The 14,996-nt window shown below is 40.5% G+C and overlaps 1 protein-coding gene across 1 annotated transcript; it reads left to right on the top strand.

Moving 5' to 3' along the window:
- Positions 1-258: 258 nt before the first annotated feature.
- mrpl39 (mitochondrial ribosomal protein L39) lies at positions 259-10,502 on the top strand. Its single transcript, XM_086148116.1, has 10 exons — positions 259-413; positions 1,398-1,604; positions 2,409-2,548; positions 2,681-2,780; positions 3,500-3,567; positions 4,987-5,099; positions 5,248-5,313; positions 5,914-6,067; positions 7,613-7,660; positions 10,337-10,502. Exons 1-10 carry the CDS (start codon positions 359-361, stop codon positions 10,409-10,411), a joined length of 1,026 nt encoding a protein of 341 aa, XP_086004242.1. The 5' UTR covers positions 259-358; the 3' UTR covers positions 10,412-10,502.
- The last annotated feature ends 4,494 nt before the right edge of the window (positions 10,503-14,996 follow it).

Genomic DNA, 14,996 nt, shown 5'->3' with positions numbered 1-14,996 from the left:
AATGATCTTAAACTTAAAAGATAATTTGTACAAAAACTTTGTATGAATATTCATGATGTAATTATTAGTCACGAAAATAAGTTTTGTGCAAATGAAAATGGTTCTCATGCAACATTACATTTAAGGTTCATTTGTGTAACATTTGAAATCCTATCAAACAGCGACATCTGCTGGCAAGTTCTTGTACCTTCAGTTTTCCTCGCTAGCTTATGTGGAACTTCCGACCGCCAGGTTGCGGTTCCTCGCCGGACACAAATCCTGGTGTACACAAAACAGGCATGGCGTCTTCCAGTTAACGCCAGGCGTTTTCGAATGACATTGCAACTACAACTCTCTATAATTGTTTGGTGGTGTTTTTATGGAATTATTCTACATAATGACGACGAGGACTGTGTGTCGAGTAATCCAACGCCGTAAGTAGCTGAACTATGTAGTGTTCGCATCAGTCGGCCATGTTGAGGTCTTCCTGACAGGTTTAGTCCCATGGCACGTCTTTCCTACTAAATGACCCTTCTTTGACACCACAGCATTAGTTTGCGCAAGTTTATTTTAATTTGCAAGTTGTACTTCATATAATAGCATATTCATATAGGTATTTTACCCTCGAGCTTTGATGTACGACGTTAGGCGTTTTAAAATAATGCGTTTAATTCAAAAACGATAATTCGCAGTTAAACGCGCGTTTAGTTACTCGGTAATTAACATAATTAGTTAATCCTTACTAAGCTAACATTATCAGCTAAGTTTTGATAGTGACGCGTTGAAAAATTAAATTTCTTTCAATTTCCAGTTGTCTTCAATGAACTGAAGGCTCTAATGATGGCCATTAACACCAACTAAACGGAATGAAACCATCATTATTCATTATTATCTCTTACTATGCCAAAGAGAGACTGTCTCTCACCGGCGCTACCATGAATCGATAAATTTTAGGACACAAAATCCTCTTCTTGTTACTGCGCTGACTTGTTCCAGTGCGTTCCCAACTGCTTTACATAAACTGAAACTTTGATAAGAGCATTCATCTTGATTGAGATATGCATGGAATTACACCTAGTGACATTCTTGAGTAACCATGGCTTCAAAAATCAGCAATAACTGCCCCAAAAAGCAAGCTAAAGCAGAAGCTTTAGCCTCCAATGTAGGTCACCATAGTGAAACATATAAATTTTGTGATGCTTCAAGTAACAATGCAAATTAAGTTAGCAAAGACGGTACTAAAATCCCCGGAGGGACTAAAGAGGAGTGGGTCTTTTAAAAGATCAAATCCATATGTCCAATGACAATGCTTAACTGTTGATGTTCGCATCAAACTAGTTATCCAGTAAAAAAAAAAGTATAGTTACTGAATCCCCATGTGTGTGACTTCTACTTTCTTGTTGGTTTCCTCTCCACAGGCTTTGCATCCACCCTGGTAGCCACCCGTCTAACAACTCCCGAGGTCCGAAGCCATCGCAATGCTGTCTATTCCAGAGAACAGGCCAGACAGAGGGCTCTCTACCCCCGTATTGAGAAGATCGAGGTGTCCATGCAGGGTCCGGGGCTGGACGGCACCCTGCTGATCATGAACAGAGGAATGTCCACACCAATGAGCTGCGCCAGGCGTGAGTACAAGGGATTTCCGGGGGGGGGTTGAAGTTCACATTGTGTAATGTTTCATTCAGGGTGTAGTTTTATGGATGATAGGATACTTGTAGTTGAATATACTCATCCTATTTTAGAATAAAATAGGGTGCAGCGTGGCGCGGGAGGTAGACTAATCGTCCTTGGAACCGTACACTCCTCGTTCAATTCCTGGCTCCTCCCTGTGTGTCAAAGTGTTGTTGGGCAAGACACTGAACCCCTAACTGCTCCCCTGACGCTGATAGACGGCAGCCAACTGCTCCTAGTTCATCCATGACGGGTTAAATCCAGAGAAGGAATTTCCCGATGAGGGATTAACAGATAATTAATGTGCCATAAATGGAAACGAGTTTGTAACTATAGTTTGGAAATCATTTTGTATTCGGAATTGTCGCTCTGACGTCCCCAGGTATTATTTTCTTTTCCATATATGAAAATTTTATCTTATCGTCCTCATCATATAAAAAAAAGTTTCATTGCATAATCCTGGTTTTCTCAAATTTGAGTATTTTATTTGTATTTAATTTGCTGGTTTCATATAATTTCTTGCTCTTACAATTTTCTCCCCAAAATCTCACAAATTCCAGTCCATCTTCAAGCCTTTTTAAAAGCGATTTTCAATATTTGGGAAATCATTATTTTTCTGCTACTTTTTGCTGTTCTTTTACCCTTTTACCTTATTTTATTGAAACTGAGTCTCAGGGTCCACATTTGATGAGTCAAATAACTTGTGTGCATCAATAAAGTTGTTGAGTTACAGATTAACTCTTCTGTGGGTCCCCTAGATCTGACAGAGCATCATGTGAAGAACTCCACTCTCGCCCTGGTGGACGGGGAACCATGGCCCCTCCACCAGCCCCTCACCCACTCCTGCTCTCTCTCTCTGCTCACGTTTAAAGACAGTGACCCAACTCTGGTCAATGAGGTACAGATGACAAGAAGACGAAGTGATAAAGACTTTGGATTTTGATAATTTACTCCCACCTTTTCCAGAAAATCACCAAGTGACTTTATGTAATGCTACGACATTCAGTAGTCCTCTTTGTCTCCTCTGTAGGCTTACTGGCGTTCATGTTCGTCTCTACTGGGTCAAGTGCTAGAGACAGCATTTAAGGATGATTTTGCTGTTGAGCTGCTCAGCACACCAGAGGTGCCAGGTAGGCGAGCATCTCAGTGCTTTCTTCACTGACAAAGTACATCATTTTATTTAGGTCACTTGATTTGGGACAGCCATATCTTGTATGTAAACCAAGACACACGCACAGAATTTCCCATTTTCCATAAAATATTTTATCATTCCCATTTCTGATACAATGACTAAAATAAGACTGGTCCGCGCATATCCCATTCTGCTGCTAATCACAGTATTGTTTTGATTTAAAGCCGATAGAGGGGACATTATACTCCATAGTTTATGAGTAGGTAGACAGTATGTATGAATAATTCGTCATTTTAAAACATGAAAATCATTTTTGAAATAAAAGCCGTAATGAAAATATTTCCTGCAGTCTATGAATAAATTTGATGTAATTCCACATTATTTTTAAATCATTTGATGTCAGTTCAGTATGGAATATATTTATTACAATGAATTTGACAAGCTGGGAAAAAAAGAAACCAAACAGAAGTTCCTGCTAACACTAACCCAACAGTTTCTCAAATAATTTTTAAAATCTACGATATCTTAAAAAAGTCTGTGACCAAACCTATGACTTAGAGCACCTTTGAAACCTCTGAAGTAGATATTAAAAAACAGCTTTATGCACCTGTTCACCAAAACCTCAATTCTTCTTCATTATTCATATCAGCTTTTGACCCTGATATAAAATCTAAGTCAAGTGGCATTCATTCGTTTCTTCCTGTTTTCCCCCCGCAGTCACATCAGGAGCCTTCTGCTGTGATGTGCTGCTGGACCCTCAGCTGGATTCGTGGACTCCCTCTGAGGTGTGTTTGTGTGTCTGTTTGCCTCTGTGCGTGCGTGTGTACGTGCGTGCATGTTGCCTGCAGCCCCTCTGCACTTGGTTAATTCCGATCAGCTTAGAGGTGATGACTGACAGCTCCCCGACTCATTTTTGGCAGTTCCCTCCTCTTCCGTTCACAGCTGTTGGGTTGTCAGGCAGCCAGGAGGGAGAGTCTCCTGGACAGGTGATTAAAACCAAGAAAGAAAGATGGTGTGAATCACAGTGTTCTAGTTGTGCTTGAAGGTATAATTGGTTCCTTGAAACAGAGGGAGTGAAGTACTACATACAAGCACAAACACACAGAACCACATAAGATGCCCCTCTGTCCACTTGTGCTGGTATTAATGAGGTCAAATGAGAGAATAAGTATACTGTATTTCCCCACAGGTTTATTTTTATTTACTTCTGCTAAAACTTAAAAACAAAAGGGTGCTGTTTAAACTTCATAGTTCTATCCAACAGTGGCCATGGTCTTCAGGGTCAGAATGACTCCCTGCTGCCTGGAGAGCCACCAGGCCTGATGAATCTGCACCCACGCAGAAAAACCTGCAGAATCGCTGCAAAGCGAGACATGATCCGCTGATGAATTGAAGTGACTTTTATCATTTCAATACATTTTGTCGCGGAGAACTCATCCCATTGTCCATATTATTATCAATAACATAACTTAATGGTAATTATTATTCATGAGTCACAGGATGCTTGTGTCTGCATTTCCTCAAGATGTTTTGAGATACTCATCAGTAAAAGATAAAGATTCCTCCCAACAAAAACAGTTTAGTCTATTACTTACAAACTCACCGACATAGAACTGAGTTAGTTTCCCCGTGGTCACATCCTCAGTCTGTGTACAGCCCCAGAGGAAATCTCTGTGATAAATCTGTTGAGTCACAATTGTTGAGCCTTTGATGGTTTTTGGATGTTAACCAAGAGAATATGAGATTTTGTGTGTTTTCCTTCACCCTTTTTTAAACTGCTGCTCACTTAAATCAGGATATGAACAGACATTGGCTCCAATGGCTTGACATGCATTTAAATGTACAACTTCTTTTCCTTTTTTTATTTAATTTTAATGGGTTGTTAATGACTTATTCTTTCTGTGTTTTTCTATTCACCCCCAAAAATTGGACTGCCTTTTGTTTCTGAACCACCCTCATCTATGAATTCAGATTCACTTTGTTACATTACAATAAATAATTTACTGCTTATCCACAATTCTGTTTATAGGTTTTAGTCTGCTTTTGTTGTAGACAATGAATGAATCTGGGCTTCTTTCTGTTTGTTTTTTTGTTTTCTCGCTGTATTTCCCAGCTTCTGTACGTAAGAATATATAAGCAGTATCTATGATGACTGGGTGCAAGTGAGTTGTTTTGAATAACATCGCAGCTGTTCTTTACTCCAGGAGTCATTACGCTCTCTGACCAGAGGGGCGCAGCAGCTGATCCACCAAGACCTGGCCTGGGAGCCTCTGGAGGTGACGCCAAGTGTGGCCCTGGAGGTTTTCTCACACAGCAGGTACACACTAACACTCTCTCTCCTCGCGCTTAGAAAATAAAAAGTTGCATGTTTTTCAGGTTGTTTTTTTTTTTTGTATCTATCCTCTTGAACTGGCTGCCCCTGATAATGTCTTCAGTAAGCTTTTCCTCCGCGTCTTCCCCCCAAGGTATAAACAGGAAGAGGTGGAGCAGAAGACAGCGCAAAGTCCAAAAGGCAAAGTGATGCTCTACAGGTGACCTCTCACATCCAGCAGTAACCAAAAATACTAGGACCTCATTATTATTTCAATTAGTTGTAAATTCCCCTTTAAATGTAATATTTCAATGTACATATAGTAATTGTCTTGAACATTCAAGGAATGTGGTTAATTCGATTAACACTGGTTAGTAAAAGCATAATATTGTGGTTTTTCTGTACTTTTTGTAAGCTTGTTTTTAAAGAACACAGATGCCACCGTAATACACAAGGTAACTGGTCACATAAAGCGCATCTTAGAGAGAATTGAATTCAATATGACTTAAAAATTCAACACTAAAATTAACACCCAAAAAAAACACTGAATGTGTTTTATGAATATTTTATGTATCTATGAATATGAGCTTTGGCACTGGGGAAATGCTACATTTTTGATACTAAATATAGTGTAAGTATGAAATTGAATAAATCCCAGGTAAAAGTATGGGTTTTGACTAGAGATTTTGTTTTGAGTTCTTGCCTTTCTACCCAAAAACCTTAGTTTTACATTTTTTTTCTTTCTCTTAAGAAGTATGTGTATTTCGTATGTCATCTTCACCACTGTCGCTATGCCCCCCACCACCACCTTTTTTTATAGATGTGGCGACCATGTGCTGCTAAGCGGGGGGCCCCTGGTGGCCAGAACTGGTTTGTGCTCTCAGTACGAGGTGACGGCCCTCCACAGCCTGGGGCAGGGACCCCAGGGTCTCCATCGCCGAGCTCAGGGCATCTCCCTGCCTCTACAGTTGCAGGTAAAAGAGTATAGGAAGGAAATATATATTAATACTTTTTAATTATCTTTTTTTCTGTGTGTATGGATGGTTCTGCAACGTATCTGCTGTATTTACTTGTCTGCTGAGGTTCCCAGTCATACAGGTCATGGTTAATTTTCATATTTACTTGTGTAACCGCATGGACCCATCTACATCTGATATAAAAATAAAAATTCAAAAGTGAAGCTAAAAATTTTAATTTCAATGTCCTGATGTAATAATCTTGACGGATTACTTGACACTAAAGCAAGGTGAACACGTATCCCGGTGATACATTGAACTGACTGTCACTGTTACGAGTGTCATAACAGGGTTGTAAGATGTTCAAAAATTAAAAGAGGGCTGCAGTGAAACAATGCAAAGATTTATTTTCAAAACTCGGAGTAACCTAAATAACAAGTATGATATTTTCACAAAGAAAACAGATTAAATACTGAAGAGACCTCCAGCCCACATCTCAGACTTCAGGTGCACTGCTGCGGCAAGAATGGAAGTTGACAGGATACTGGCACTCACTAATCAAAACCCATTCATTTATTATGAGCACACTCATGACTGTTGTTTTTTTCCCAGTGAGTGGTGGTTTCCTGTCTTTTTTTTTTTAGCTTAAATATGATGGTCAGGATGCCCCATGGCAAGGATTCTTCCTCCCTTTAAATCTGATGTATGGCACTTTTAGTAGTTCCTGAACACTTTTTAGAGAAGAGTATGTTACGTCAGTGAAGTGTTGGGGGGAAAAAACTAGTATGTGATGTGTACAAGATTCTGTCGTTATGTTTATACCATCACCTTGTGATGAGCTGAATTGCAAGATAAAATGATATCAGTAGAAGTCCCAAATTTACTGTCTGTAAAGACACCCTTTCCCAGAATTGGCCACATCTCCAGAAGGTCCGGCTACGCTGCATATAATTGAATAATGATATAAAACGCAGCCATACAGATTCTCCCTTCTGTGCAACCGGCTCCATTAATCATTTACCCAAATGCCAGATTTACTCATTTGATTCGATTAACTAATTAAAAATCACCGCAACCCCTTTCTGCTTTCATTCCATTAAGACTCATTCTAACTTGGGAAAATACAGCGATGCCAAGAACCTGTTATTTCTGGGTTTATTATCAAGCCGTGAAACTATTACACTTCTGCGGGTCTCCTCTGTGAGTCACGAGCAACACAGTGGTCAGGCATGAAGGCATTTACTCAGAGGCGTGGCATGACCACCTGCATTTGAGAGCCGCTAGTCTGACTGTGATTAAACTGAATGAATGAATGAATGAATGAAAACAAAGAGGTTAAAATGCAACACCCTCATCTCCAATCGGCATCCTCACTCTCCCGACTCACTACCATGACCATCTAAGTCGTACTGAAGTGACCGTTTATAAAACCAGTGGCACAAAATAAATCAATTTTTGCTGCTGTAAGTGCTTGACATGTGTAATCGTAATTAAGTGTTTGCAGCAGCAAAGCATTTACAGAGTCTACATGTTCCTGCCAGTCACAGCCTCTTGTCCCTGCAGGCTCACCACACAGTCTGGAGGAAGCTGAGGCAGCGGGCAGAGAAACTGGTAAGACCACAGTCTAACACTCCAGTCAAACAGCAGCAGAAAAACATGAACGTATGAGCAGTTGGTCCAGATCATACAGGGCTGTCAGTGTCTTGAGGCATCAGTCTGGCCCTTTACATTTCACAAAGTAGCCAGAGGTTAGGGTTTAACACGTCTGGTTTTTATTGCTGCGCGTTATATTTTTGGCAACAACAAGAGACGGATGCAGCCCCTGCATTTCGGTCCCATCCTCATTAACGACCAACTGCTCTTTTCTGAACCCGACATCAAAGACTCACACTCAGTCAAGATCCCAAAAAGTTTTTTTGTTGTTTTTTTTGTCTTCCTGCTTTAAATCTCACCAGGTTCAAGGCTCCTTTTCTGGGTGCTGCACATTGGCATTCTTGGATCAATGTGAAAGATAAATCTGCCCTAAGCTGAGCAAAATTCAACTGAAGCACCAAAGAAAAAGCATAAATTCTCCTCAGTCAAACTAGGGTACGAGTTAATTTTGGATGTAGCCATTCTCGGCAAAATATGTTTTGCTGCAGCCTCTCCGGCTTCCTCTGTGCATCACTGATTGCGTAATGAAAAGAAAAAGGCGATGTACTCATTAATAGACACACTTGATTGGGCAGCTGATGACATCCTGTGGTCGCTGACCTACATTTTATTTTCACACTCTGTCATTGAAGATACTGAAAAAGCACTTTCTAAAAGACTCAAGTTGAGACTGTCGCAGGGACATCGAAATGTAGATGTTACACTGATCACGTCTTGACATTTTTACAATCGCAGTATTAGCATTCAGAGCCGTTGCACGACCATGTAAAGATCCAGTTTTATGGATACAAAGGACGTTGTGATATTATTATCTTACCCGGTGTTTGTGATGTGCATAGATGGCCGCTGTCCCCGTCCTCTTTGTCCTGCATGTTAAGCAAGCACCACTCCCACCAATCACTGAAGGAGCTATTAACTGAATAGGCCTCGCGGCCTCCTTGAAGGGCATTAACGGGGCCAAGTTTAAGTATGCTTTGCAAATGCATCACACTGGTAGATAAGCACCTCCAAATGCTCTAATTCCCTTTCTAAAGCCATATATTTGTTGTCATGTTCACATCTCTCGCTCTACCTTTGGGTGGGGGGGGTGTCAGACGTTGAACTTCACATACGAAAGTATCATACCATCGTGTACTTGAAATGGTTTGAATCTTAAAAATCGGCCACTGCACAGACCCACAGACCAAAGCAGGAACCCAGGAGATAATATTTTATGAAAACATAGATGCTGCTTAAGAAGAATCAATGTAAAAACTAGTCATAAGACATGCAAGGCACACATAGTAGCATAAAAGCAAGATAACCCTTTTTATCGATCGCAAGCGATCTCTTTCGTCCCCCGTCATGTAATTATGTGTGCCATGTTTTCCTTTCATCCCACTTATTTATTTATTTCCTCCCAGCTGCAGATACATTGGCATGATTTCATTAACCCTAACTGAGTTATGTGGTTAGAGACTAGAACATCCTTTAAGGACTGAAGAATATAGGTCATTCCCAGTCGCGCAAATAATAAGATCCCTATAGGGAAAGAAAAATAAGCCCTTAATTGACGTGCATGTCTTTTTTCAAACATGTTTTTTTTTTTTGTGAGATCTATTATTATTATTATTTTAAAATGATAATAGAAGTGCCAGAACACAAAATATCATAATGGGTAAGGAAGCCACGTTGCCATGATTTAGTTCTCTTTATCAAAGCTGCATACAAGGAGTCAAAATCTTTCCATCTGTAAACTGATGTTGAATAAATCAGCAGATGCCTGAAAAAGGATCCTAGTGCTTTAATAAAGGTATTTAAAGCAGAGTCGTGGCATTGCCCCAGCCCCAGACAAGAATGCTGCTGTTTTGATGATTCATTGTGCATCGTGTTTGCATTTGAAAGTGACAGAATTCAGTTGGTTTAACGCAGCTCAGAAACTACCGACAACACTCTGATCTATGCTTTCAGTGACGAAAACTCAGTGATGAAAACACCACGTGCAGAATCACCAGTGAAATCTGTTTATATTACTTTTGAGGTTTATTTTTACTTTAGTTGTACCGTAAGAGCATGTGCTCATGTTTGTAATTATGGATGTTCTCATAGTGGCAAGTGAATGATCGCAATGTCTTTTCTTAGGAATCATCTCTTGCTGGACTTGTATCAGCCAAATCAGATGAATTCCATGTTATCCTTGCTCTGCTAAAATTCATTCGGATCTTGTAAAGCGCAGTTCCCAGCAGGGAGCCGGGGCTGTGTTTATATATAAAAAAAAATGTCTAATATAGTTTATGGTAATGTGGGGCGTTGCTTGTGTCTGCAGAGAGCTCTTTGCTTGTGGGAGCAGCACCGAGCAAGTGAGTGTGTTTTTATGAGTCGGCTGGAAGGAAGCAGGTCCCCTATCTGCCTCCAGCTGGCGCACAAGACACAACTACTCTTGCTGCAGGAAAATTTTTTTTTTTAGTTTCCCCTCAGGACACAAAAGATGTTTTTTTCCCAAAGATTATTTTTAGATTATTCTTTTGTCTTTATCAAATTCAAAGGAAGACAAGAAGCCAAATAATTCAAAGCTTAAACATATCATTTTGTAATGCAACTCAAATCTTCATACATCCAGGGCTTTATATCTTACATTTATTTATATTTGCACAGGTGGAGGTACAGAGCCCCAAGGCAGTAACACCGCCCCCTCCTGCTGACTCAACACCACCTCAAGCAAGCCAGTAACAACTTGTAACCTTACATACACACACACACACTGTTAAAATGTATCTGATAGCGCTTTTTGTTGAATAAATGTGTGAAAGAAGACCAATCACCTCCGCTCATCTTGTTCTTATAGAAACTCAGGTTTCTGACTTCAGCTGATTGTGGACCTGTAGGAGGAGTGTAAAGGGGAGATGTGTGTGTGTGTGTGTGTGTGTGTGTACGTTTGTCAGCGGTTTGCATGAACAACAAAAGCGAAGTGTGTGTTGGCTGAAAATCGGGAAGCGGTGCAGCTGTTGTGTCTCTCACTTGTCAGACAGGTGGCTCTCAGTCTTCAGTGTGCTCATAAGCGAGTGTGAGAATGGGGGGTGGAGGACCTTGGGGGGGTGAGCCTTAGGATGTAGCTTTTTATACCACAACAACCACACAATTTAGACACATCACACGCACAACTCACGGTCTCCTCTAGCATTTGATTATTTAGGGACCCTGACAAATCCTTAGGTGTCTTTCAAAGAGGAGGAACGTCCGCAGTCCATTCGTAGTCGGCAAGAAATCCGGAACGCTTTTTGGATCAAAATGAAATGTTTTAACTGTGACGCATCTCCGCAGAAGGGGGATCTTCTACATGGCCACATGAGTGTGAAGTCGGTAATCCAAAATGAATTGAAAACAGGTGAAACTGAGAGTAAAACTTACTTAAAATAGAAATAAAAGACAGCAGGTGAAGCAAAAACTTTATGTTTAATTAGTTCATTTACGTTAAAATTATTACACCTTAATTAAAGCATAAAGATTTGGGAAAGTTAGGTGACTTGCGTTGCACTCTTTCTGTCTTGAGTCTGGAGAGGGCTATCGACCTGACCTTTCTCTATCTATAATGACTTTTCTCCTGATTGAGGTCCTTACACTAATTACCATGATTTCCACTCATTAAATATATAATGTTTAAGTTTGTGCTTTATTTCCCAAAGTTAGTATTATGTGAATCATTTAGAAAATTCAAAATTGCTTGTGTATGCAACTTCCTTGAGCCACTGATTCATTCAAAATGCCAACTCAGCAGACAAGCCGGGTTGTCTGCTGAAAATAGTTTGTCTTTTGAATGTGGATTATTTTCCAAAAAATATTTAAAGAATTTGGGAAAATATCAATTTTCCAGTCCCCTTCAAGATATTTTGCAGGGATTTCATCTCATTGTTGAGGTGAAGACTTCATATTTTTCAATATGCCGTATATATAATGGTATCGTAAAATGGAATGTGACTTGACTGATGGAGGAAAATTACCCTGGGACGATCATTTTAGGTTGTATTCAACCATTAACAAACCTCCGGTTACATGTTTAGAAACTCTTACTCACAGTAAAAGTTGTGTGTGTGTGTGTGTGTGTGTCACAGAGCTGATGGCCCAAATGGGCCCAATGGTGCAGGTGCTTTCAGACAGCTGCTAGTGTTTAGTGTCTGTCGATGAAAAAGAGAAAGTGGAGCAGGTCCTTGTTGAATCCCACAGTTTTGGTCACCGCTCCCCTCCCCCCATTGAGCGCTTCAAATCCCCTCTCGGTGCGAGCTGTTGCTCCTCTCGAGTATATTGTAAAGCAAGCAGTGGATTGAGAATTATAAAAGAAAAAAACATTGTTGGTCACGAAGAAGAGGTTCCGCATTCATGTTCTTAGATTTAAGAACTTCTCAGCCTTTATATGCAGGTTGTATCGAAACACCAGCAGGACACAGCTGAAGACGAACCAGAGGCCTCGGGCTTGAAAAGTTAGCTACTCACAGCTGTTGCTCCCACTCAAGCGATCCCCCCACCCACCCCCTGCGATTACACCACCACCACCCAATGCTGCTAACAGTGCATGAGACACACCCAAAGACATATGCTCCAGTCTTGCAGCCCATCCCTCAACAGGCACCAAATGGGACATTGAAAACTTCAGATCCCGGCTGCTGTACAAGATGTTAAATAATGACTGCTGCGCCGCCACACTGCTGCACAAATACAATTAAAGTTGAATCGCAATTAAGGCACTTTGGAATAATACATTCCTTGAAATTAATTTGTAATGTGCTCACTTCTCCCTTTATTGCGGTGGAGCACATTCGATATGAGGTTGACATCACATTAACCCCGGTGACGCCTTCATTTTATTTCTAAGTAGTGCAACTGATTGGACCGTTTAGACAGGTGGCGAGTCTAGATGTTGCTCAGACAGTCGGCCAGTCGATAGTAATCCGGTGGGGAATCATTGATTTACAGGAGTTGGAGTTTAGTGAAGGGAAAACCCAACAGTGCATACCACCACTTATCGGAACAAAGCTTCATTTTCTTTTTTTCTTCTCTTTTACATGCAACCTTCCATTAAAGAACTGAGCCAAACTCCTTTTAAGAAAATAAAAAAAAAGACATTTTAATTAAGGCCTAAACATGAATTATTCTGTCACATGAAATCTAATTTGAGGGTTGAAAGCGTGCTTGAAACCTAATTATGTTTTGCAAACTATATATGTGTCTGACCAGCCAAAAAAGGAAATTATATATTTATATTCATTACAGCTCTCCTTTTTCAAAAATGATGACTGACTTTGAACTCAAAGATATGAAATGTTGTAGCAGCATAGGAGATATGAGATAGAAATGCATTGTGTTTTTTGCCTTCTCCAAGCATCATTTTCCAAGGTTATTTATATATTTGTTTGTTTGGCAGTTTTCATTAGATTTGGTCGCTATAACACAACAGTGTTAGCACCATACATGGCAAAGTGACAAATTATTTGGAGCATTATCACTATATTTTCTGAATATGACATTTCTGAAGAGCTTTGGCTCTGCAGATCAATATTCAGTCGCCGCAACACATGATGCTCAGCATAATCAGAAAGAATTTCACATGATGATAACACAGAGGCAATCTGTTTGTGTTGCCAGAGGTTTGCTTGTCGAGAAAACTTGCCAAAGACAACACTTTTAACAAAAAGTCAAAACTGTTGTCTTTGGAGGTTGCACTCTCTGATCTCCTCCAGTCATCAATTCAAATGTTGCCTGGTACACTTACAGTTTGATGCCTACCAGCACCAGGAAATGTAGTGCTTTACACCTAACTTATTTCTCTTGGTCTTTCCACCAGATCGGCCTCAGATTCGGTCAAAATGGTTTTAACTTCCTGGTGAGCACTGATCGTGGAGCGGATGTTTGCCAGGAAATTTCTACTTGGACATATTATCAGATCTTTGCCAGTGCCACCGCCCAGATTTCTACCACACAGCCTGGTCTAAGCTGGATGGATCCTGACGGGCCTAAATTATTAGAAGTTTGTAAAATAATTTAGGTTTGGACGACACTGTAGCAGCAACAACACTGTAGTAGCAACGACACTGTAGAAGCAACTGCTACCACCGTGCCCTGACATGCACAAAGCAGGGAGAATGTTATTTATTCTTGATATTAGTGTAGTTATTATTTCTGTGACAAAGGAACACCTGCATATGCCCCAAAACTCCTGATACCTTAACAACTGTGCCCCATCTGCTGAAAACTTGTTTTCAGAGTGGATTTCTCCCAGGTGTTCCCCAGAATCTAAATTTAAGAAAAAAAAAAAAACTTGAACAAAATCAGTGAGTTTGTCTAGTCAGGTTTAACCGCCTAAGGCTCACGGAATATAAAGTGCCGTGAACATACATCTCACAGGAAGTCCAAAGTTTCAAGTTAAGGTTCTTTTTTATTCCTAGTTTTTTTCTTCCACAAACTTCTCTGTGGGTTTGCATTGCATCGTTGCCTCTTCATATGCAGAAGATGTCAAATATTCTGGATGCGGGAAGGCAGGAGATTTCAGTTAAATGCCTCAGAAAATAGAGCACCGTAATTTGATTCCATGTGCTCAGACCTAAGCAGGACCTCTGATGAGACTCTTGAGCATGAGAGCCATGCATGGTGATTTAGGCTTCCACCTCTAAGCAAGAAGGTCCCCAGTTTGATTCCTACAGGAATTCCTACAGTTTGCATGTTCTCCCAGTGTCTGCTTGGCTTTTCTCCAGGTTCCCAAGTTTCGTCCCACTGTCCAAAATCTTGCGATGGGTTCATTGGAGATTGTCCAGAGGTGTAAATGAGAACGCTAATGGTTGTTTCCAAGAGTGAAATTGTTTATTGTCATAGGTACAGTCTAGAAACATGTTCCCCTGAACAATGAAATTCTTATTTTGCTGTCCACAGTGAAGGGGGATAAGTAGCAATAGATAATAAGCGTATTGTTTCAGCAAGATGTAAACAGTGAATATCGAAATGTAAACAGTTGTGTTCAGACGTATGCTGGAATTGGAGCTGCCAGGCAGGAGGTCTCGAGGAAGACCAAAGAGAAGATTTATGGACGTTGTGAGAGAGGATATGAAGGTGGTTGGTGTGAGAGAGGAGGATACAGAGAATAGGATTAGATGGAGAAGGTTGATTCGCTGTGTCGACCCTGAAGGGAAAAGCCCAAAGGGGGAGAGGAAGAAACAGTTTTGTTCACAGGATGTGGAAGTCGATTGGATGTCTAAATAATAATGAGTGAGTGAATGGTCGTATGTCTCTATATGACATTTGAATGAGAGGGCGAATGTTGCATGTGTAG

The sequence above is a fragment of the Fistularia commersonii genome, chromosome 6, assembly GCF_037954325.1.
Source record: "Fistularia commersonii isolate RoL2024-O1a breed Wild chromosome 6, RoL_Fcom_v1.0, whole genome shotgun sequence".
Classification (NCBI taxonomy): domain Eukaryota; kingdom Metazoa; phylum Chordata; class Actinopteri; order Syngnathiformes; family Fistulariidae; genus Fistularia; species Fistularia commersonii.
The sequence above is the reverse complement of the archived record's forward strand: the minus strand, read 5'-3'. Positions and strand labels throughout refer to the sequence as shown.